The following is a 24690-nucleotide window of genomic DNA, read 5'->3' as shown; positions in this document are numbered from 1 at the left end:
GAAACTAGAATCTAGAAAGGTTTAAATTAGCAGTCCAAGTAAATAGCAGATTTAGAATTCAAATCCATCTTCTGACTCTAAATCCTGTATCATAGTCATCCAGAAAGCAAAGTGCTTAGTTCTCTTCAGAGAAGATCTGTATTATCTAGCTGTATCAAATGGATTTCATTCATTGCTGAAGCAACCAGCCTCTTTATTCATCCAAAGACAAAAATACCCTGTAAAACATCCTCTTGTAAGGTAACAAGTCACAAAAATCTAGTTACTTTTTTGGATAACTGTGATGAAAGCACCTTGGCTTAACTGCTTTAAAAACCTGTTAAATGTTTAAACTGTTGTTTTACAATATTTTGTCCTGATGGATATATAAGGTTTTTAAAACTGTAGAGCTCTCTGCAATTTGTATTTGATCCAGCGTGTAATATGGTCAATAGCTACAACTTCATTTGAAGTTGCATTAGAAGTAATCATTGCATACAAATTTCAAGGAATACAGCTAGACTTTTAATAATTAAATTTGCTCTTTCTCCCCTCTTCCTTTCTTTATTCCTCCTCTTCCTTTTTCTCTCATTCTCTCTGAAAATTCTCCTTTCCAATTGAAAAGAAAGCAGATATCAATGTGTAACAATGTCAAACACTCAGTCTCTTGTGTTTGGAGAAAAGTAAAATAAAAGAGAAAATGCAAATCAAAGTCCTCTTATAAGTTCAGAACAGTTAGAAAAGGATATTTTCTCTAGAACTAGAAAGCTGTTGGCACATGATGGTTTTGAAATGCAAGGACATTTGACTCCCTACTGAACTGAAATTCTACAGGTCCTTTAAAGGTTCCACCAGTTCTAAATTAATAGAATCATGATAATTTGCAAGAAAGTAGTCTGCTTAAGTTTTATGAGAATGAGAATAGGCAATTAGCACACTAGCTAAAAGTGAGAAAAGTACTAAATTGTGTCAGAGTTTTCTTCACAAAGTGATTATATAGCTTTGAGTTTAGTTACTTTAATAAATAATAACTTAGTGTATTACTTTTTTAAAGGAAGATGGTGCTAATCTCTCAGATAAATGTACGCCTTTGACAAAAGCTTATTAATTGGACCACATGACTATAACTCAGGCACCATCAATCACTTAGTGACAGCTTGTCCTGATTATAAGCAAAAGAGTAGAGAAAGAAAAAATAAAACAGGTTGAGTCCTGAATTTGACCAAGTGAAACTACAAGCAATGCTTCATTACTAAAACAAATACTGCTCAAATTCTAACAAAGAGAGGTAGAGTTCAGCAAATTCTACAACGAATCATACAATAAATTTATTCAATGTAAGCCTCAGTAGGTATATTGGGGTGCTCATCAGCCGTTTAAATTTGGTTCAATAGAAAGAGTTTTTCTTCCTATCCTTAAGTTTTCTGGAAGATTTCTTCTTCTTCACTACTTCATTTTGCTTATGTTTAAACAGAGGCTTTTTCAAATTCAACACTTAGTCAATCCTTTGGCTGGCCTCACTTGATATGGCAAGCTTATGCTATAGTCTCTTAACATGTACATAAATAACCATTTTATGAACCAGGCACAAAATTAAATGCAAGTTATTTAAAAGCTAAGAACACAAGAGCCTAAATTTCCCATACAGGAATTTGCCAGCTTACTCTAGAAATAACTCCCTTGACCCATGGTAGCCAAAATACAAAAGTACTGCCTTCAAATTTTTAATTTCATTCCAACGACTGTGAAAGTTAATGATTCTTAGAGCATATGAGAATCTGAAAATGTTGTTTCACAACTATGTACTTCCTACTCATTACAACAATCATAATAACCTGATATAGAATACTTCTGAAACCATAAATTTATCAGTGCATAGAAAACATATGTTGTCTCCACATGGGAATATATTAAAAATATTAATAAAATTGCTCTGGAGTTTATACTGCTGCAATTTATAGCGGTCACTTCACAATTGCTAGTATACTGGTAGTATACCTTGACTCAAATATTAGTGTATTAAAGATCTAGTGTATATTTTGTAGAAGAAAAAGATATTAACTTCTAAAATAATAGCTAACTTAAGCCTTGTATTTTTCATTGCTGGTACTTGCCTAGAGTATCATGTTACAAGTTCTTCAAGAGAAAGGGATTTTTTGGCTGGCTTACTGTACAAAGCACAAACTCGCCAAAAGGTATTAAATGTAATTGAATTTTTAAAATAACAATTCACAAAGAAATTAACAAGTGAAAATTACATCTACCCAAATTCCCCGAATGTTGAATTTAAAGAGAGGCACACACAAACTCTCTAAAGTTCTAGGATGTCTTTGTTTTGAATATAATTTCCCAAGCAGTACCCTTCTTCCAGAAGGGATTGACCACAAGGGTTCAAGATTTATAAAGGCTTTATAAGTCTCCGAGGCTGTTCAGGGATAGAAAGCAGCCCTAAGATTTCCAAAAGAAGTAAGTGATACTACTCTGGGTTTCTTTTCAACATCTCAAAGTACTTCCCAGACTTACAGGGAGGGTTGTTAAGCACTGGAATGGGTCTGGAATAATTTAAGTATGACCATATCTAAAGGTCGAGAGCTAGGCACTGTGGCTTATTAAGGGCTCATCCTGCCCAATTATTTCTAGTAGTCTCTGACTCTAGGCAAATATGTACAACAACCTACCCAGGCAGAAAGGAGGCCTTCTTTTACAAAGCTGAGACCCAGTGAGGCAGGGAGAGCTGCCAAAGTGCTTTCAGAATGTTTCTGAGTAAGCCAGGCCCTGGACCCAAACCTCTTCATTCTTGGTCTTTGTTCTAACCACCAGACCACACTTCTGTTTTATGATGATGATGATGATGATGATAATACCTTCCATTTGTAGAATACTTTATGGTTTCTGAAGAGCTTTTATATAGTTTCAGAAGGAATAGGTAAGTGTCCTGAGTCTGAGGCTTAGATGAGTTCACCTCAGAAGAAGAGGTCATGGAATCATGGACTTGAGAGTTGGAAAGGGTCTTAGATGATATTTAATCCAACAGCTACCCAAAGGAAAAAAAATGGGCACCTAGGTGGCTCAATGAAGATAGTGCTGGGCCTGAAGTCTGGAAGACCTCACTAGCAGTGTGACTTTGGGCAAGTCACTCAACCTGATTTGCCTCAATTTCCTCATCTGTAAAACGAGCTGGAGAAGGAATGATAAACCACTCCAGTATCTTTGCCAAAAAAAAAAACCAAACCTCAAATGGGATCATAAAGAGTCAGACATGACTAAAAAACCAATTTCAACAACGACCTGAAAAATAAATTTCCTTACTAATAAGTCACAAGGGTCCATTCTTGCCTTATGCAATACCATGGACCCTGCTGCCTTTACCCAACAACTGATAAGAAACTCATTGATCATTCTCCAAAAGCAGTGCCTGGACAGTAAGCTATTAATTTTACACATCTAAAATATATTCTCTTTAGTGGGGGTTAAATGAAGAAGCCACGATTCACCTCCTACTTCACAACAAAGAAAGAAATAAAAATATAGCTATCATTTATATCATGCTTTATGGTTTGCAAAGCACCTCGAACATGTTATCTATTTTGATCCTCACAACAATCCTGAGAGGTAAGTGCTATTACTACTCCCAATTTTACAGATGGGGAAACTGAGGCAAATAGGGTTAGATTAAGTGACTTGCCCAGGGTCACACAGCTAATAAGTGTGTGAGGCCAGATTTGAATTCAAGTTTTCCTGACTCCAACTCCAGGTGCCTCTCCAGAGTCAGGATGGCCAAGTCTCAGATACTACCTATCTAAATAAAAGTCCACATTCCATGTAGACCAGTTTTTCTATGTTAGAGAGCTATCTATATTACACGTTGTTGTTTGTTGTTTATCCTTCATTTCAAAGAGGCCCAATGACATCACATGTCTTGACTTGCACATGAATTGGATTCAAGAGAGGAGGAGTTGTACAAAATTGTCAGCCAGAGTCATTGAAGTCCAGTGGCAAGACCAAAGTCAAGACAACTGGTGATGGCCCAGGATGTCTCTGACGTCTGACCATGCTCTAAGCACCCCACAGCACCCAATTCACGGCTACTGGAACATACTGTACTCATCCACCCATTCCAACGGGAGAAGTCTTCGCATACTTGGGGCAGACACCTCACTAACTCACCAACAGGTTGGAGGCCTGTTGGTTACCCTCAATCTGGTTTAGTTCATCTTCTCAAGTTTAGCCCAAGACAGTTTCATTGGAGTGTGGCTGCTGTGTATGCTACAGCTTCATGGAGCCACAGGTGAGAGCTGGTAACAGGTGGACACCAAAGGTGGATAAGCAGCCCTAAAAAGGGCTCAATGAGCCCTCACACCAGAGGTGCTAGTCCTCCAAGAACATCCCACATACCCCATCCATAGTACATAAGCCAAACAACTAGGCAGGTTATTCCTATTGTATTCCACCCACCACCCCTCTGCTCTCAAATCTCTTTAAATTCTTAGAATGTCAGACCTAGAATCATTCTTATCCATCTAATCCAAAACCCTAGTTTTGTAGGTGAGGTAAGTGAGGCCCAGAGAGGCTGTGACTGGCTCAAAGTCACACAAGCAGTAAATGGCAGAGCTGAGATTTAAATCTAGGTCTCCTGACCTGTGCTTATTTTGTGATGTGGCTCCTCTCTTTACTTAATTATAATGATAAGATTTAGATACTAGATGTTTTAATAATTATAATAACATATATTTCTATATTGCTTTAGAATTTACAAAGTACGCTCATACATATTACTTCAGTAGTCCATAGGTAATGGGCATGAAGTGGTTTGTAAATTCTAAGGCAATATACATCATAATCTCATAACAATTGTGTGAGGTAGATAGATCAAAATATTATCTTTATTTTACTTCATCTCTCTGGACCTCAATACTTTTATCCTTTTGGGACCACTCTTACTCTTCATAGGAATGGTTTCAAATTTCTTATCTCCTCAAGCCTCCTAACCTTTCCCTCCTGAAAAAGGGAACTCCTTGGTTCCCTCTTTCAGTGAAAGAAGGAAGAAAGAGGAACCTCCTTCTTACTTCCCAGCCATTTGAACTCCCACTTCTCCTATGTTCTCCATTTTCTGTTCTCCCTCTAGTCCTATTCTTTCCCCCATTATACCCTTCACATTTCCAATTTTTTTTTTCATCTTTGCTGCAGTCTCTGACCAGGAATGGTTCTTTTTTTTTTCCAGGAATTTTTTTTTTTTTTTTTGCCAAGGCATGATGCACTGGAAATTGCACTGATTTTGGAGTGAGACAATCTATAATCCCACCTTTGCCATTTAGTGCTTCTGTGAATTTGACCATCCAACTTAACCTTTCTGGGACTTACTCTTCCCAGCACTAAAATTACCAGATTGGACTAGGTCACTGCTAAGACCTCTTCTAGACCTAAGCCTGTAATTCTACTTATGCATTTGACTATATCCCCTCATATCACCTAAAGGAATGTGCCCCTTTGATCATCCTCTATAATTTGTTTTCAATACCTTCTTATCCACTAATTCATCTTCTATTTCTTATGTACAAAACCAACCAACCAACATCATTTACTTGCAAAAAAAGTCTCTCACAAACTTCAAAAAATCATTTAACCTTGTCAGACTCTCAAGCTATTAAGCTATAACCTTTCGCCGTCAAATTACAAAGGGGAAAAGTTATCTATGTGGTTGCCTTTCTCATCTCTCACTTCTCAAATCCTTGCAGTCTTTCTATTGACTCTAACACTCCATTGAAGCTGCTTTCTCCAAGATAACTAAAGATTCTTTAATTGTTAAATAAAAAGGCCTTTTCTCTGCCCTCTCCTCCCAACCTAGTTTTCTCCTCAGTTTTCCTACATGTCTGATCATTCTTCATGAAACTGCTTTGTTTGATCAGCTCTATCCATCACTTACCCCCTAACCCTGGCTAACTTCAAAACTGATTCCATGACTTTTCTCATTTTCTATACCCCTTGCTAACATCAGCTATCATTTCTATGCAGGTGCAAGCCTAATCTCTCTCTTGATCTCCACACAGAAGCTGTTCCAATCTTTTCTGGTCTCTTCAAGCCTCCTTCAGGAGGCTCAATAAAGTAACACTTTCAAAAGTTGGTGTTGTACTGAAAATTCACACCATCAGCAGCCTGCTGTACCTTTCCACTTGGATGTCCCAATGGCACCTCAAATTCAGCATGTCTAGAATGTAACCCATGGCTGACCCTCTCTCAACTCTCCCTTATTTCAATTTCTCTGTTACTATTAAGGGTACCACCAGCTCTCCAGTCACCCAGATTCACTTGGATTACCCTGACTCTTCAATCTCCCTTACCCCTGTCCTGGTCATATCCATTCAGTTACCAGGTCTTAGTAACTGTGTTTCTACAACTGTCTCATCTATTTCCTCCCCTTCACTCACAGTCACCCCACACACACCAACTGACAGCCTCCTAATCATTCCCCCATTTCCCGTCTCTCCCCTTCCCAATTCATGTTCCACACAGCTACCAAATGATCTCACCAAAACATAGGTCTAACCATTTCATTTCTTTCTTTAGTTTTCCACAGCTCCTGATGGCCTCTAAGATAAAGCAGACACTCCTTAGCTTGATATTTCAAAATCTTTACCATTCTTGCCTCAGCTTATCCTTTTAGAATTTTTCTGCAATACTCTCTCATAAACTTTGTATTCCAGCCAGACTGGACCTACTTGGTGTTCTCCAAACTTTCAATTCCATATACTGTCACCTTCCCTTCATTAGGCTGTTCCACCTTTCCTAAAGGGCAGCTAGGTGACACAGTGGATAGAATGCTGGACCTAGAGTCAGGAAGACATGAGTTCAAACCCACCTCAGACAATTACTAGCTCTGTGATCCTGGGCAAGTCACTTTCACCCTGTTTGCCTTAGTTTCCTCATCTATCAAATAAGCTGGAGAAGGAAATGGCAAACCAATCCAGTATCTTTGCCAAAAAAAATCCCAAATGGGGTCACAAAAAGTCAGACATGACTGAAAAGAAGTGAACAACCTTCCCTGAAATGCACTCTTCTGACCTTTGCCTCTTAGAATCCTTAGCTTCCTTCAAGGCACAGCTCAGACGGCACTCCTACAGGAAACCTTTCCCAATTCCCCCCATTTGGCCGTCTTTTCTCCCTCATTATAGTTTGGTACTGACTTATCTGTTAAAGTGTTTTATTCCCATCCCCACCCTCCAATCTCTAATGAAACTGAAGCTCCTCAATGCCTAGAACTGGTTTTGTTTTTGTTTTGCCTTATAGATATTTAAATAAATGCTTATCAAATTGGATTCTATTATGACTTTCCCAGGTTCACACAGCTAGCAATATAAGAGCTGGGATTCAACCCTCAAACTTCTGACGTCAAGTCCAGGAAGCCATTCCCTTATTTTAAGGCTCCAAACCTGTGCCCTCTGCTAGTTGAAGGACTGTGGCCTCCCTCCCCTACATCAGTCACCCTATGGAAGAAGGCAGAGACATCCACTTGCATGCAGTAGGCCCTGGCTGAGCCCAGACTCATTCTACCTTTTCCCTTGCTTCACCTTCCTGCACCTGTTTTTTGCTGCCATCGAGACCCCCATTGTCTTTATCCTTTGGTACTCTCTTAGGCCATCACCCCTGCTCTGACTATACTTTCTTTCTTCTCCCACCTCACATCAAGAATTAGCCACTTCAGTTCAAAGCTTTCATCTGTTCTTGAATCCCCCCTTGCACCCTCTTGTCCTTTTGCTCCCCTTCCCTTGTCCCTCTCTTCCTTGGATCCCCCTCCATTTACCACCTCCACATCACTGACAAACTGTTGAACAAAGCTGGAGAAAGTCTCTAATGTGCTGATGGGCACATTACAAATTCATATTATCTAAAGATAACATTGGATCATTGCATCCCCTTTCATCCCCTCTCTTTCTCTAATCTTGAACCTCCGCTGGTGCTTTCTCTACTTCCTACAACCATGCCCAAGTTTCCACCATCCTGAACTTCTTTTAAACCTTCACTAGGCTACCATACACTCAAGCTGCCACCCTATAGCTCTCCTCCCTTATTCAGAAACTGCCTCCTAACCTCTGCCTCCCCAAAACCCCCTCTTCCTTTGAGATGAAGCTCAGCCTCCACCTTCTGCCATGAAGCCTTTTCTGAAGTACCCTTCTGCTAGTGCCCTTCCTCTGAAACTACCTGGTATTTACCTAATTTGCATATATTTCTATTTATTCATTTTACATTTATATATTTTATATGTACTTGTCTCCCCCATTAGAATGTCAGTTCATTCCAAGTAGAGGTTGTTTCATTCTTTGTACTTGTGTTCCTAGTGCCCAGCACCAGTGCCTGATGCATGCTGTTGATGTTCGACTGAATGTTAGTACTGTCTGACTCCTCATGACCCCATGGACAATAGCATGCCAGTATTGCCCGTGGGGTTTTCTTTGCAAAGATTCTGGAGTAATTGGTCATTTACTTTTCCTATGGATTAAAGCAAACAGAGGTTGAGTGACTTGCTCAGTGTCTGAGGCTGGATTTGAACTCAGGCCATCCTGACTCCATGCCCAGCAATCTGCCCACTTAACACCTAGCTGCCTCCTGATTTACAGGAGGCACTTAATTAGAAACAAAACAAAATAAAAAAACCCAACTGTTGATTGATTGATTTTTAACCATGCCATTTCTAATCAATGAGCTATGGAATGTGTAGAAAACATCTATTAGTCTAACTCAGGGGTTCTTAACCTGAGGTCTGTAAATTTGCTTTAAAAATAATGATACCAGTTTTTCAATATAATTGGTTTCTTTTGTAATCCTATATAATTTATTTTATGTATTCAAAAACATTAATCTGGAAAGGGGTCCTTATGATTCACCAAACTGTTACAGTGGGGCCACAACATACAAAAAAGTTAAAAACATCTGTTGTTGTTCAGTTGTTTCAGTCACATCTGACTCTTTCGTCACCACATTTAGGGTTTTCTTGTCAAAAGTACTGAAGTGGTTCACCTTTTCCTTCTCCGGTTCATTTTATAGATGAGGAAGCTGAGGCAAACAGGATTAAGTGACTTGCCCAGGGTCACACAGCGAGTAAGTGAGGCTGGATCTGAGCTCAGGAAGATGTCTTCCTGACTCCAGGCCCAGCGCTCCACCCACTGTACCACCTAGCTGCCCTCTTAAAACATTTACGCTAGAGCTATAGGGTTTGCCACCGACAACACGTCACCCAACAGGAACATGGAAGGAGGCAAAGGGAACTACTATGGTGAAAAGAGCACTGGACTAGAAGTCAGAAAGCCTAGATTTTAACTGGGGCTGCACCATAAACTGACTGTATGGCCCCAGCATTTCTCACTTCATCTCAATGGGCACCTTCTTAATCATGTAAACAACCCAAACTCATCATTTATATCTTAAGCTCTCTTTCCTTTGTAATATTTTATGCTTCTGTGCATCAATCCTAAAATTCATTCTATATGCTTTGCCAAATGTATATGACTAAGCACATGGCAAGAACCCCAAAATACTGGTTTTGCTATGAAGACAGCCATATGTGAATCTGATGGCTCCAAGTTTCAATCCCAGTCCTAGCAAACTAGAGCCGTGAGGCCAGAAGCCTATGAGGTGACAGTGAATGACCCACTGGAAAAGAAAAATGAGTTATATGAATTTACCATTTCTAGACAGTTTGGAGGGAATGGAGAATGGGGAGTGGATTATGCATCAGGCAAATGTCTTACCTTTCCCCTAGATAGGTCACTGCTATCAGAAGTCAGTGGTTTTTTAGCTTTTAAAGGCTAGGTAGCTACTTGGATAGTCTGGAAGGGGTGTTGGACCAAATCCCAGAAGCATATATAGCACTTAGGAAAAGTACATTCTGGATAGAGTCAGTGTAATTTTTAATAAATCAAAACCATAAATGTATCTATTTTGGTTGACTTACAATAAGGTGAAAGCAGCAATTTACGGTCCCTAATTTGTTCTTATGGCAGTTTTCATCAAACATATACAATCACTATTTCAGTAGAAGCCCACCTGCCTCCATTCTCTCTGGAACCTAAGTCAGTGGATAAAGTTATATAAACAAAGTACAAATAAGGAGAAAGAGAAGTATTTCTTCTCCTTTCTAAGAAGAATTCTTCCACCTGTGTTCTCACCTATCTCCCAGCTGCTTCATTCAGGACCTTGCTCCCTTCCTTATTTCCTCTTCCATCTCTCCCTGTTCACTGGCTCATTTCCACTTGCTTACAAATGCACTCAGATTTCCCCTTCAAACAACTTTCACTTGACTGCTATATCTCTCTTACCTCCTTCCCACTTCCCTTTCATTGCTAAACTTTTTAAATAAATGATTTTTATCAGGATTCTCATCCGGGGACAAGAGGTCAACTTACCCTGCAAACATTATGGAAACCAGCAGAGAGCAGTGGAGCCCAACTAACTGGAAAACATAGGAAGAGATTAGCCCAGACAGTCCAGGAAGTGTGGAAACCACAGGGGAAGTAAAGTATTGAGGAAGGCAGGCATCACTATTTGGCAGTCAGTCAGTTGGTAAGCACTTACTAAGCACCTACTGGGCGCCAGGCACTGGTCTAAGCACTGGGGATACAAAAAAAGGCAAAAAGTAGTCTCTGCTCTCAAAAAGATCATAGTCTAATAGGAGAGACAACATGCAAACAGCTATGTGCAAAAAACAAAACAAAATCCTATATACCAAAAAAAAAAAAGGAGGGAAGGCACTAGCATCAATGGGGATCAGAGAGGCCTTCTTGTAAGAGGCATTGCATCACACAGGCTCAGAGAACTGGAGCCAGATGAACCTCAGAGCTTATCTGAGGAATTCAAACTCCTCTTTTTACAGATGAAGAAGTGAAGTGGTGAAGGGTGGGGGTGGGGTTCAATTATCTGCCCCAGGCCATAGGGGAGCAAGTGGCGGATCAGGGATTTGAACACTGGTCTTCTGCCTCTATGTCCAGGGGACTACACTGCCCAATGTAACTGTAAGCTTGGAACTTAAGAGAGATTAAATTGAAGTGGACGGTCCAAAGGGGGCTGAGGGAATATGGGTCAGAAGCACGGTCAAGTTGGGCAGGAATGGTGAATGTGGGCCACGGAAACATCAAACAATAGAGCTGAAAGGGATTTCAGAGTTTACCTAATCAGCCTCGACACTTTAGGCTAGGCTCAGCGAGGTGAAATGAGCCAGGGCACACGGCTAGATCAGGGAGAACTAGGACTAAAACCCAGGTCTTCTGACATCTCCCTCTCCCCCCTTCAAGGCTCTTCTCCACAACATGCAATCTACCCAAAAGAAATGCGGATATAATCGTCAGCTAAAAAGGGTTCAGGTGGTTTGTGGGCTTCCTTTGGACGAGCACACTGGTCCCACCCACTCAAAGTATCTAGAGTATCGTATCTGTAATCCCTTCAGCTGCCTCTGCTTCCTGATCATCCATTCCCTTTTCAGCTCTTTCTCTCTTTCTCTCTCTCTTTCTCTCTTTCTCTCTTTCCCTCTTTCTCTCTCTCTCTCTTTCTCTCTCTCTCTCTTTCTCTCTCTCTCTCTCTCTCTCTCTCTCATCCTCCTCCTTTACATACACAATAACTTTATGAAAACAAATCCATGGAGCATTGAATTATATTTTTATCTCTTCAAAATCCCTTTTCAATCTTTTTTATGGAATTTGAAAACCTAGTTAAGAATTCAAAAAAACCTCAGAGTAAACTCAATATTTTGCAAATGGAATCTCATTTTTAATTCAGAGATTTTAAAAAACAAGTTTATATATATGCACATTCTAGAGTTATGTTTAAAAAGACTTACGTTTTCTAATATATTAAAAAACTTGGAAAAACAATCTTGTTAATTTCTCTCTGGCAAACCTGGAGTGTATTCTATTCCAATAAATGGGTCATTCATAGTATTTTAATAAGAAATTAATTCCAATGGATAGAACCCAAGAAGAAGACTCAGGAAACTCGGGTTCTAATCCTGAATTCCCAACTAACACCATCATCTACTTTGGCAGGTCAATTCAATATTCTGTGCCTCAATTTCATCATAGCATGATGTCCTGGGAAGACAGAGACAAATGCCACAGGGGCTTGGATCCAGAGCTCATTTAAATACATATCATGACCTCATGGTTCGCTATCACCACCTCAAAATCTCCCCATTCCAAGGAATCCAACGCAATAATGCCAAAGTAATAATCTTAATATAATGCTTTAATCATATTACTCCTCTGCTCCAACTCTTCCAATAGCTCCATACTGCCTATTGAATAAGGTCCAAATTCCTTAGTCAATCATTCAAGGTCACTTCAAATGTATATTTATAGCTTTATTTCACCTGTTTTTTCATCAGTTAAATGGCTCGGGGAGCAGAATAACACTTGTACCACTAACTTTATTATGTTGGTATGAGGAAAGTACTTTGTTAACTATGTTGTTGTTCAGTTGTTTTAGTCATCTCCAACTCTTCATGACTCCATTTGGGTTTTTCTTGGCAGAGATACTATAGTGGTTTGCCATTTCCTTCTCCAGCTCATTTTACAGATGAGGAAACTGAGGCAAACAGGGTGAAGTTGCCCAGGGTCACACAACTAGTAAGTGTCTGAGGCTGGATTTGAACTCAGGTACTCCTGACTCCAGGCTCAGCACTCTAGCCACTGTGCCACCTAGATGCCCTTACTACCTAGTACAGGGATTAATTTCCATCTTTTGCAGATAAGGAAACTCAGGTTGAGAGATCAAATCGCTTGCCCATCCCAACAGAGCTTGGAGGGATCCTGAGCCCAGGTCTTCCTGATTCCAAGTCTAACACTGTGCTTCACTCTCAGATATTATATCTGATTTTTCATTTCAGTTCCTTGGGTAATATCTTTTTCTCTATATAGACCAGAAAATGTCTAAGTGAAGGGCCTAGGTAATATTCATCTTTCCATTTCATAGCACCCAGCACAATGTCCTGCACACAATAGACACTTAATAACTGTCTGTTGAATTGCATCATAATTACCCAGACCTTCAGATGGCTTGGCATACTGGAGTTTATATGGTTACAATATTTGATTTTGCAAAGTATGCCAATGTGCTCCCAAGACACTGCTGTTCACTCCTGCTACTGACCTTCCATTTAAGCATCTCCTCAGAGAGTAGGAGGCTCCTCCACCACAGGTCCGGGAACAATCACTCCAGGCACCCCAGGCATCCCAGCCACCATCCTTCTCTTCATCTGACCTTGTAATTCTTGACGTCTACAAATAGGGCAAAAAAGGACAAGGAATAGAATGTAAAATTCCTGTAAATATATTCAAGTCTTCTGGGTCCTCCCTGCCTTTCCTATCTTTTCCTATGGGTATCCAAAGGAAGTGAAACATCTTTGAAATGTTTAACTTTTAAAATTATTATTTTCTCATGAGAACATGACAGCAGAAAATAACTCTCAGAACCTAAGGGTGTTCTAGCAATGAGTACTATAGTTTGATTAAGGCCAAATTATTTTCCCTTAGAACATACCTCTGAGGAAAAGAAGAAAAAAAGAAGTGTTATAGGTGTACCTCATTTAACAGAAGAAATATGCTCCTCAGAGCTTTCTGTAAAATGAATTTTTGTAAAGGGCATCATTATACTTTGCCACCCAGAGATTTACATTGTAATTTCAAACATATGTTCCCCAGGGAGAAAACACTGGACCCAAACAAAACATAGTAACATTTCATTTTTCCATCTCCAATGGGGATGGAAATTCCACATGAATGAATTTTCCAGACAAATGAAGTTTACCCGTTTAAGTACCAGGATTTGTTTCAGTTTAATCATTTTAGATGGAAATGGGGAGGGGGAGGGGAAGGCAATGGAAAAAGTTTACAATTCAGAGAATCTGGGTTCAAGACCTAGCTCTGTACATTACTAGCTGAGTGACCTTAGACAAGTCACTTAGCCTCTGTGCATTTCAATTTCCCCCATATGTCAAAACTAGATGACCCTTGAGTTCTCTGCCAGTTCTAATCTATGATTTATGTCCTCTATCAAATGAAGTCCATACTTTCTGCCTTCCTTGTAGAGAGAGTTTGGGATAAAAGGATAGGGAATAGAGGGATAGGGGCTAGACCTATAGTTTTAGTAATACAGGGAAGAAATGTAGGGTAAGGAACTAATGCTATCAATGTAGGTCTGCACTTTGTATGCAATTTATAGTCTTAAGAGAACTGCAGAGGTGTCAAACTCATAGCCTATAGGCCAGAAACAACCCACAAAACTCCAGAATTTGGCCCAAACTAGATTAAAATGCAATTGGGAAATGCTTAACAAATTAAAATACAATAATGTTGAATTGTGGGTTCCTAAGTCAGAATGTGGAGCAGGTAGGTGGCACAGTAGCTCCTGAGTAAAGAGCCTGGAGTCAGGAAGACCTGAGTTCAAATCCAATTATATGGCCCTGGGCAAGTCACTTAATCCTGTTTGCCCTAGTTTCCTCATCTGTAAATGATGTGGAGAAGGAAATGGCAAACCACTACATTATCTCTGCCAAGAAAACCCCAAATAGGGTCACAAAAAGTCAGACACAATTGAAACGACTGAATAACAAGTCACTATGAGGCCAACAAAGATCTCTTTCTACTTGAATATGATACCACTCGTCTAAAGAACTGGGTGATGGTGACTGGCCCATCATATACATCACAGGCTGGACTTCCAGATTTTGAAGAACTCTCTCTATCCACGTCTCATCTTTATTTATTTATTTATTTATTTTTATTAGTGAGGCAATTGGGGTTAAGTGACTCGCCCAGCGTCACACAGCTAGTGTCAAATGTTTGGTCTGAGGCCAGATTTGAACTCAGATCCTCCTGACTTCAGGGCTGGTGCTCTATCCACTGCGCCACCTAGCTGCCCCTATCCACTACTCTTCTACACCACTTCTCAGGGTATCGTAAAAATCATTTAAACTTTTCTTCATAACTAAGAATAATCAATGTACATATCACTAAAAGATCCAAGGTTTCCCTCTCGTTCAAAAATTCTACAACTCTAGCAATTATTATTTTTGTGAGGTATTCATGGACAAATTCACAAAGGGGGGTGTATTACCTTGTAGGAAATGCTCCAGGTTATTATGCTTTGTGAAGTGTTTCTGATTTTTAGAGGATTTTTTTCTGTCTTCTCCCTTGCTGTTAGGCTACCAGCTGCTATCATTGTTCTGGTATCTCTTTGAACAGTACATGGCCAGGAAATCAGCAGAATCATCCTTACTAAGATACCATTGTATACATTTAGTTGTTCTCACTTTTCTAATGCATTGCTTCTAATCTTCTGTGGACTCAGGAACCTGATTTCCAAGCTTGGCAGAGATATGTGTGACCCTAAGTGGGAAGAGACTCTAAGCAAGGTCTGAAGGTGCCCTCAAAAGCCAAGTGGAGTTGCTGTGGAGCATGGATTTCATGTTCTCTATTTTCAATGCACAGATGTAATTTCTCCTTTTTGACTCTGGGCTACACTCAGCATAACTAAAGACTTCAAGTAGTTGAGACACACATTGTTTGTTTCCAGAATGTGCCTGATTCTAAAGAGAAATAAAAAGTCTTATTTCCTACCACCCATAAGTAAAAGTATATAGTGTTGGCAAGAGAGTAGGCCTTGGGGTTATGGATGCTTAGGCTGGCATCAGTGGTCAGCCAAAGGACATCACCTTGAGATGGTCTTTGCAGTGGGAGTGCAATGCATTACACTGGGAACTCTTTAAACGACAGCATGTAGTCCTGTCCCATCCTGTCAAATTAAGCTCACTGAGTGTGGCCTATTCCATTTTCCCCGAATGCCCTCCTCTACCAAAATAAATACTATTCATCCTTAGAGACACTGTTCAAATTCTACCTTGTCTGCGAAATCTTTCTGGAATACACAATATTACTATCAAGTCATCATATGAGGCACTGAGAAAATCAAAGAAGTGGAAGACAAAGACGCCTGTGACCACAGAGTTTGCAATCTAGTTGGAGAGAAAAGACAGACACATGAATTTAGTCGTTCAAGAAAACTAAAATGACACAAGGCCAAGTGTTTGCCAAATGAATTATGTAGACAGCAATGTTACAGATGTTTGGCAGATGGTGGCAGAGATATTGCTAGAAGAGTTCAGAGGACAGAGACACTACTTAAGGCAATCAGAAATGTTTGCTACAACAGAATGGGTCTAGAGAGGGTGAATAGGGTGGTGAAAAGGCTAGAATCCTTAGCATATTGACTAAAGGACCTGGGGACATTTAGCTTCAAGAAGAGAAAACTAAAGGAAGACCAAATAGCATCTCCAGATGTTTGAACGGTTATCATACTGAAGTGGGGAAGGGAGGTAAGGAGGTTGAGCTGCTCCCTAAGTGGGGTGAGGGTGGGAGTTGGGCTCAGAAAGGAGGGTGTGTTCAGTTTAAAACTCTGGAGAGTTTGAGGAAAATCAGGGTAAAAAAGATGTCACAGGATTTGGATCACTGTCTATCTTCGAGAAAGAAGTTCCTAAGTGGTTCCTGGCCCTCAGACAAATATATACCTGCCTCACACCTTTCACAATTTCCAAGGTAAACTAAAAATAGATGACACAATCAAAATTCATGTTCTACCAAAACAAAATACAGAAACTCTACCAGAAGGAAGTGTTTCAGTATTGCCAAAACAGCAACATAGTTTAAATGGGTTTTGTTGAAGTCTGTATGGATTTCACTCATTCTGATAACTATATAAACTAAGAAAATTGGAGTTCTTTCTTCGAAAGGTCAATCCCACTTCCTGCTCAGCCCACTGTCATCTCGACACAGCTGTCTCCCATCATGGAGGCAGCAGAGGTGAGCATGAGCTGATCCCAGCTGTAGTTCATCTGGAGGCAGGAGCTAGCCCACACACCCAGGCTTAAAAGGCCACAGGTGTGTCCAGTCATGAAGCCAGACAAATCATTAATTCCATCTAGGCTCAGGCCCTCCTTTGACCTGCTAGTTACCCCAGTTTTGCTGACCCTTATTTTCACCTTGGACTGATTCTCCCTTTTCTCAGATCCTATTTATAGATTTGTAGATTGGGAAGGATCTAAGAGGTTACCTATGCAACTTTACCATAACAATATGAATGGTCTTTGGCCTCTGGCCCTTTACTCTCTCTTCCTTACCTACTTCTTTGCCTCTGATCCTTTGTGAATCCAGGTTGTCTCATGGATGACCCTCTTTTCCTTTCTGGTTTTAGTACCCACAGAACTAGGGGCCATTACATCTCTGCCAGAATAATGGAAAGTTCCCAGTCTCCCTATGTCTCCAGCCCTAACTTCAAGTGGGGCTAGGCAAAGAGAAAAGCATTCAACATATACCACCATGGAGAATCACAGATAATAAATAATAATAATATTAATTATAACATATTACAATACCATATTATTGAATATTGTTATAATAATCCATAACTATTGCATTTATTATATTTAATATTATGATAGCACTATCCATCATAATTGTTTTTTAATGCTTTAATGTTTACAAAGTGTTTTACATGTATTATCTCATTTGATATTTCTTACAGCCCTTCAAGTGCAGGCAAGACTCATCCTCATGAGTTCAAATCCAGCCTCAGACACTTAAGTAGCTGTGTGACCCTAGGCAAGTCACTTAACCCTATTTGCCTTAGTTTCTTCATCTGTAAAATGAACTGGAGAAGAAAATGGCAAACCCCAGTATCTTTGCCAAGAAAACCTCAGATGGGGTCATAACGAGTTGGAAACAACTGAAAAACAACAATGACAACAACAACAACAAAACCCTGTGAAGTAGGTGCTACAATTATCCCCATTTTACAGATGAGGGAACTGAGGTTGGGAGGGTAAGTGATTTGCAATGGGTCACACAGTTAGATAAGTGTCTAAAATGGGATTCAAACCCCAAGTGTCTTCCTGTCTCAACATGTTTTCTGCTATATCATCTACACAAAAAAGGAAGCCAAGATCATTAAATCTCATTTTGTAAACGAGAAAACAGTGGAACAGTAAAATTAACTGACTTAGCCCAAGGCCTGTTTCCTTTCAATGCTACACATATAAAAATTTTTTTTGTTTATATTTTGTTACGTAAGACTTATATCTGTATAGGCGATAATTCTACAGTGAAAAGTGTTTCTGTTTAGGCCTAAAATTAAATTCAAGGGGATGTTCAGACCATTTAAGTAACCTTCTGGTAAGTCAATGTGGCTTCATACAAAGTGTTATGAGGCAATCTTGGCTCAGCACTCATTGCTAATAGTTAAGTAGCTTACTAATTTGGATGTTACCACCAATAAAGTAGATTCCAACCCACTTCCACCAGCCCATCCTCTGTTACTCTTTTACATGTCTTCCCATAGGTTCATCACAGGGGGAGCACCCAGGATGCCAGGGACACCCTCCTTGCTCTTTCTTGATTTCATAAGAATACCTGTGGAACACACTGGCTGTCCATTAGTTATCCTTTGCTCTTGTCGCATTACCAACCATTCATCATTTTCAATCACACACATCTTTGATGACATCCTTAATTATTGGTCTTTGTAGTCCCTTATTTGTTAGATGTCGCAGCATGCTCACACCTAGCACAAGTGGTTCTCATTTTCAGTTTCCTAATCCCAAGATGCAGACAAACACAGGCACACAGACTACTCCTCATTTGTGGATTCTCCGCGGACAGCCTACACACCAAAGCTCTCCCCTACATATATGTCACCAGGCTCTCTTCTCAAACAGCTCAGTTCTGTGAGAGTGACTAAGGACTACCTGTATCAACTCAGAGAGGAGTAATGAAAAGCTGGCATCCTGGTATACTGCCCTTCTGGACATTCAGGTGTAGCTTTATCTTTTAGGTACCTATGACCCCTAAGACATCCTCTCTTCCCTTATTCCTGTTCTCACATTCCCCCCACCCCCACCCTGTATCTCCAATTAAGTATTTTCTCTTGTGTTGGGCTCAATGCAATTTTTAAATAAAGGACTGTTGCTTTTTTTTTTTTGTTAGCATTAATGGCTGGTTTGCTTCTTCTGTGGAAATCTCTAAGTGCTCTTCCCAACCCCCCCCCCCAAAAAAAGCTGCAACAGACTGGTGCATGTGTATTGCATATTTTAGGATTATTGTCAAGAATTTTATTTTCATTATATAATTCAACTTTTACTAGATCTGTATATGCATTACTGAGTTAATAATTCCCCTTATTTTCCACATACTTGGCAGTGGTGCTTCAGCTGGATTGGTATGTTCATTACTAAGCTGAGAATTCCTTAAAGTCTATGTGCTAATTCTTTTGGGAGAGGGTAGAAAGTAGTCTGTACCAGCAATTTCTTTAGTGGGGAGAATTCCTGGTATGGAAACTCTTTTCACCAATATAGATCTATAACTCATCTGTCACTTTTGGTCTTAGAGATTCCGCTAGGACACTGAGACATTAAGTAACCTGCCTGTGGTCACACTGTTTAACTCCAGTCTTCCTGACTGCAGGGTGTAACAACTCTATCCATTACACCACAATGTTTCTCTATGTGTTGATATCCCACAGAGAATCTCTCTTTCTATAGCAAAATTGTATTGTTACTTTGTAGGGCTCACTTTTCTAGGTACATTCTTACCAAGGCCTAAATCAATCTCAAGAGTCCTGGCCAACAACAATTTGGAAGTGAACAGATCTGGCTGGTGGAAATCAGGCTCTTCCAGCTGATGTTTTACAAAAGACTACTGGATTTAAGAGTCAGGTGACCAATCCATAGCAGTTATTACCACCATCCTCAATCCTGGCTAAATAAGTCATTAATAATCTTGGCTTAAATATGTCATTTAACCTTTACATTAGTTAGTTTCCTTACCTGTAAAATATGTTGTTCACCTCTGGAATACTGGATTATAAGGAATTTAAAAATCAAAATCATATCTTTCTTACTTACATATAACTGACCCCCAAGAATTTAAGAATTGATAACTTCGGGAGTGTCAGATAAACCAGTTGTTTGAAAGCAACAAAAAGTTATTTTGCATGTCCATAGGATGTATGTGGTTACATAGATATGTATATGTTGTTATTGTTCAGTCGTGTCCCATTTTTTTTTGTGACCCCATTTGGGGTCTTCTTGGCAAAGATACTGGAATGGTTTGCCATTTCCATCTCCAGCTTATTTTACAGATGAGAAAACTGAGGCAAACAGGGTGAAGTGACTCATCCAGGGTCACACAGCTAGTAAGTGTCTGAGGCTAGATTTGAACTCAGGAAGATGAGTCTTCCTGATTCCAAGCCCAGCACTGTGCCACCTAGCAAATGTACATTTGCCTAAACAACTATTTAACAGAAAACTCACAGAAGGCAAGCGCTCACATGGAGGTCAGAATAAGCGATACAAGGACACTCTCAAGGTCTCTCTGAAGATCTTTGGAATTGATGGTGAGACATGGGAGACACTGACACAGGACCACCCAGCCTGGTGTGCATGCATCAAAGAAGGTGCTATGCTCTATGAGCAAACCAGAATTGCAGTAGTTCAAAAGAACAAAAGAAACATGTGATGTGCAAATTTAGAGATATCTCCATTCTAAATGTTCATATGGACTATTTGGTTTTTTTTGTTTTGTTGTTGGTTTTGTTTTGTTTTGTTTTTTTAGTCAGCCAATGGGGTTAAGTGACTTGCCCACGGTCACACAGCCAGTAAGTGTTATGTGTCTGAGGTCACATTTGAACTCAGGTCCTCCTGGCCCCAGGGCCAGTGCTCTATCCACTGCACCATCGAGCTGCCCTGATATGGACTATTTGTGCCCAAACTGTGGTAGACCCTTCTGAGCTTCTATTGGTGTCATCCACCATAGTCAGACACACTGTACCTTGACCCACCATAATGATATCATTTTGATCCTCTAAGAAAGAAAGGACAATAACCAACCATATACATAGGAAACACTACCTCCAATTTGCACTTTTGGCAACAGAGATATTGCTCTAAATCTAGGTTGAAAACAACCAGTAGTTCACTTTAATCATGCATTTACAATACCCAAGGATTGGAGTCAGAGAACATAAATTCAAACATTTACTGAGTGCTTACTATGTGCAATGAATGTGCTGTGCTTGGACTTGGAGGAGATATTAATATAAATAAGACATAGTTCCTGGACTCCAGAAGCACAGATAAATACTACAATACAAATGAAAAATTAGTGAGTGTACAATGGGAATACCAAGTGCTCTGTAATTAGAAGAAAAGACTTTCAGATTTAGTAGGGAATAAAGGATTCAAGTGAGACTTCATAGGGCAGGTGACATTTAAAGTGAGTTTCAAGGGAGGGGTAAGAAGCCCACAGGCAGAGGTGATGAGGGGATACTGGTATAGAACAAAAGTGTGGAGATGGAAGACTAGGAGGCACATTTAGGGAACAGTGAGTCATCCATCAAGCACATGAGCAGAAAGAGTGGGAGACAAAGGGTGGATAAGATGTTTGCTTGGTCTATTCTATAAATTTTCTAGAACCTCTTTATCTGAGTTTGTTCTGGCAATTTTCACAGTCACTAAATTCAATCTGTAAAAAAAAAAAATCTTAGCATCTCTGTGGGTCAACTTTCCACATTCATTCCAAAGCAAATATACTGAGGATACTAAATATTAGAACAGGTTTGTACTAGTTGTTCTGGGGATTGGGGTTGGGGGAATATCCCTAGTCAGATCTCATTTACTGATCCGTATCACCTTTGACCTGGCCTAAGAAAGAACAAACAATTTCCTAAGCTCAAATCCAGGTCTTCTTTCCATTCAAGGAAAGGAAATCGGTTTCTCTTTCTGTTATAAGAGCACAAGCTGTACTGGAAATTAAAATCCTCCTTTGTACTAATGGTAGAGTGTGACCCAAAAACAGAGAACACAGTCCAGAAGGAACCAAAAACATATGATTCTAGTCAAAGTACATCATGATGGATGGTCACCAAAAAAAAAAAAAAAAGGATTGGATTGGGTATCAGGAGATATTGGTTCTAAGACTTCCCCTGCTAATAATTAGCAGGGACTATGGTCAAGATTCCCCAACTCCTGCAGGGCTCCCCTGAGCATGCATGAGAGGTAGCTCCCCTTACATAAATGAGCATCTTTATCCTTCCCTTTTGCTTTCTTCCATCACATTATTTTGATTGTACATATGAGAATTACTTCTAGGCCTAAACACACATTAATATAGCTCAGCTTAGCAAAGGCTCTCAGGGTCAGGACAGTGTTCAAAGTGGCTCTCCTTGGATACTGAGGAGTTATGCCTGAATTTTTACTACTGTCATTCTTGGACATATCTAGGTAGGAAAGAAGTGGCAGAAATGCCGAGGGGCCTGGACTGGGAACCAGGAGACCTGGGATTGTAGCCTTAGAAGTGCCACTTTGTGGCTGAGTGACTAAGAAAATGGCTTTTTTTCTTCAGGTCTTTGTTTCCACTGCTTCAAAATAGATAGATAAATAGATGATCTTCAAATTCTCTTCTGACTCTGACATTCTATGACCATTTCTTTAAAACCCAACTTAACCCTTTCTCTCCTTCCCCCAAGAATACTGGCTTAAAAAAAAAAGATAATACAAGAAAAGCTTCATAAAATAATCACACTGGATTAAATCATGGCAGGATAAAAGCCAGATACATTAAATGAACAAAAAGAATGTACACAAGCTCATAGTTTCACAATTTACAGACTTAGCTTGTTCGTTGTTGATATTAGATTATGAACACTGCAGCTACAAAGCCACAGAGTTAATAATCTACTTTGTTAACACCTTGAATTAATGAAAGATCAAGCTAAAATAAAAACTGATTATAGTCTTTATTTATCAAAATACTAACTGGATAGTTGAATTTTCCTGTTTCTGGTAAAGTTCTATTGGGATTAGATCATCTTAAATAAAGTAGTGTCTTCCTAAAGGAGAAAACTTGTGGTCCATCCAAGAATAAAAGGAGAAGCTTATTGATAGTAAGGGCAATTAAAGGAATAATTAAATGTTGAAGGAAACCCTGCCATCTCCTTCCCTAGAATGTCTCCAACAGGGGAGACAACCAACTGCCTCCTATTCTTTGAAACTAGAATCTGTACCAGTTGCACGCTTGAGGACTCATTTGGCTGACTTAGGAAGAATAGAGGCCATGCTAATGGAATTCTGCCAGTAGCAGTAAGAGCCCATTCCTCCACCCCCAGGCCCCACCCCAAATCCCTGCATTTAGATGTAGTTTTAGCCAGGGGGCTTGGATTTTCTGAAACTGGATTGGTTTGTAGATTTAACTGCTTCAACATTTTAATAATAACACCATAATAAAAACAGCTTTTAAAAACTGGCTGTGCAGGGGCATCAGAATTGTAAATTAAACCAACCAAACCATGGAAATTGGAATTAGTAAACCAGGGGGCCTAAATTGAGATTTTTCCAACATGTACTCTGGGATAGTTCATGGAATAAAAATAAAATTGCATTAGCAACATTTGCCTTGGACTTTGCCTTGTCTGGGGCCAGATGTCTGGTGAGCTTCACCTTCCCAAATGACACTTACCCTGAAATCAGAGGAGGCTCTAGCTGATGGCTATGCATGGAACCAGCATAAACCTCAAATGGAGGGTGAATCTGATGAGGAAAATAGGTACAAGAGGCTCATGACAGAGCATGCCCTCTCAGTAAAAACAGAAAGAATTCCTAGGGATGGGAAATGTGACACTCCATTAATTTCCTGGCTTGTCAAGTCACCTGCATGCCCCCAAATTCCACAAACACATCGGCCTTTATAAAAGTCCTATGTTGTTTCAAGAGTTCTTTAGGGATTTTGCACTGGCAATGCTGTCATTATGGCAGCAACAAGCATTTATTAATCACTTACTATGTGCCAGGAAACAGTCCTAAGCTCTGGGGATACAAAGAAAGAAAAAGTAAAAACAGCCTTTGCCCTCAAGAAGCCTGCATTCTAATGAGGGAGATGACACACAGAAATCAGAACCTGCAAGATAAATATAGAGTAGAAGGAAGGTAATCTTAGAAGTAGGAAATGGCAGGGGCAGAAGGAGTGGGAGCAGAAAAGCCCCAGTAGAAGAGGTGGTGCTTCAGCTGAGTCTCAAAGGATGAGTTTCTAAGAGGTGGAGGTTGAGAAGGAAAGTGTTTCAGGTTTGGGGAACAGCCAGTACAAAGATATAGAGACAAGAGATGGAATAAAGCATGTGAGGGACAGCAAGCAGGAGAGGATGGCTGCACTGCCGAGTAGGCTGAAAGACTGGAAAAGGAGAGCGGAGTCTTGTGAAGAACACCAAATGCCAGACAAAGGACTTTCCATTTGATCCTGAAAGCAACAGGGAGAACCTAGGGTTTACTGAGCAGAGTGGTGATGGGATCAGACTCTCCATAAGAGGATCACTGACTGCTGAGTGGAGGGAGAAACTTGAGGCCAGGAGATAGTGGAGTGGTTGGGAAGGGGTGATGAGGTGTAAGGCTAGGGCAGAGCGCTGGCATTTCAAATGTGCTCAGAATCTGAAATAAATGAAGCATCTTGCACATGGGCGATGATCAGTTGAACTAGATGGAATGTTCCCTTTTATCTGGTCTAGAGGAGGGTCAGAACTGACACCAGTTTCCCCGCTATAAAACACCTAAAGGATCCCATCACTTCAGAAGCTCCCCCCACACAAACATACATGCACAATGGAACTCACACTCCATATGTGCTTGCTCATCCT

At 40.0% G+C, this 24690-nt stretch overlaps 1 protein-coding gene across 4 annotated transcripts in view; it reads right to left on the bottom strand.

The window, feature by feature from the left end:
- The window catches only part of ADAMTSL3 (ADAMTS like 3), a 578319-nt gene that overhangs the window by 320432 nt on the left and 233197 nt on the right, over positions 1-24690 (bottom strand). For all 4 annotated transcript variants that reach the window (XM_027851959.1, XM_027851956.1, XM_027851957.1 and 1 more), the window contains exon 4: positions 13111-13238. In XM_027851959.1, coding sequence (XP_027707760.1) covers positions 13111-13238 — 128 coding nt within the window. The remainder of the gene's footprint in view (positions 1-13110; positions 13239-24690) is intronic.

Source organism: Vombatus ursinus, unplaced genomic scaffold, assembly GCF_900497805.2.
Source record: "Vombatus ursinus unplaced genomic scaffold, bare-nosed wombat genome assembly UNPS02009205.1, whole genome shotgun sequence".
NCBI classification, from domain to species: Eukaryota; Metazoa; Chordata; class Mammalia; order Diprotodontia; family Vombatidae; genus Vombatus; species Vombatus ursinus.
This window is presented reverse-complemented; position numbering and strand designations above follow the sequence as displayed.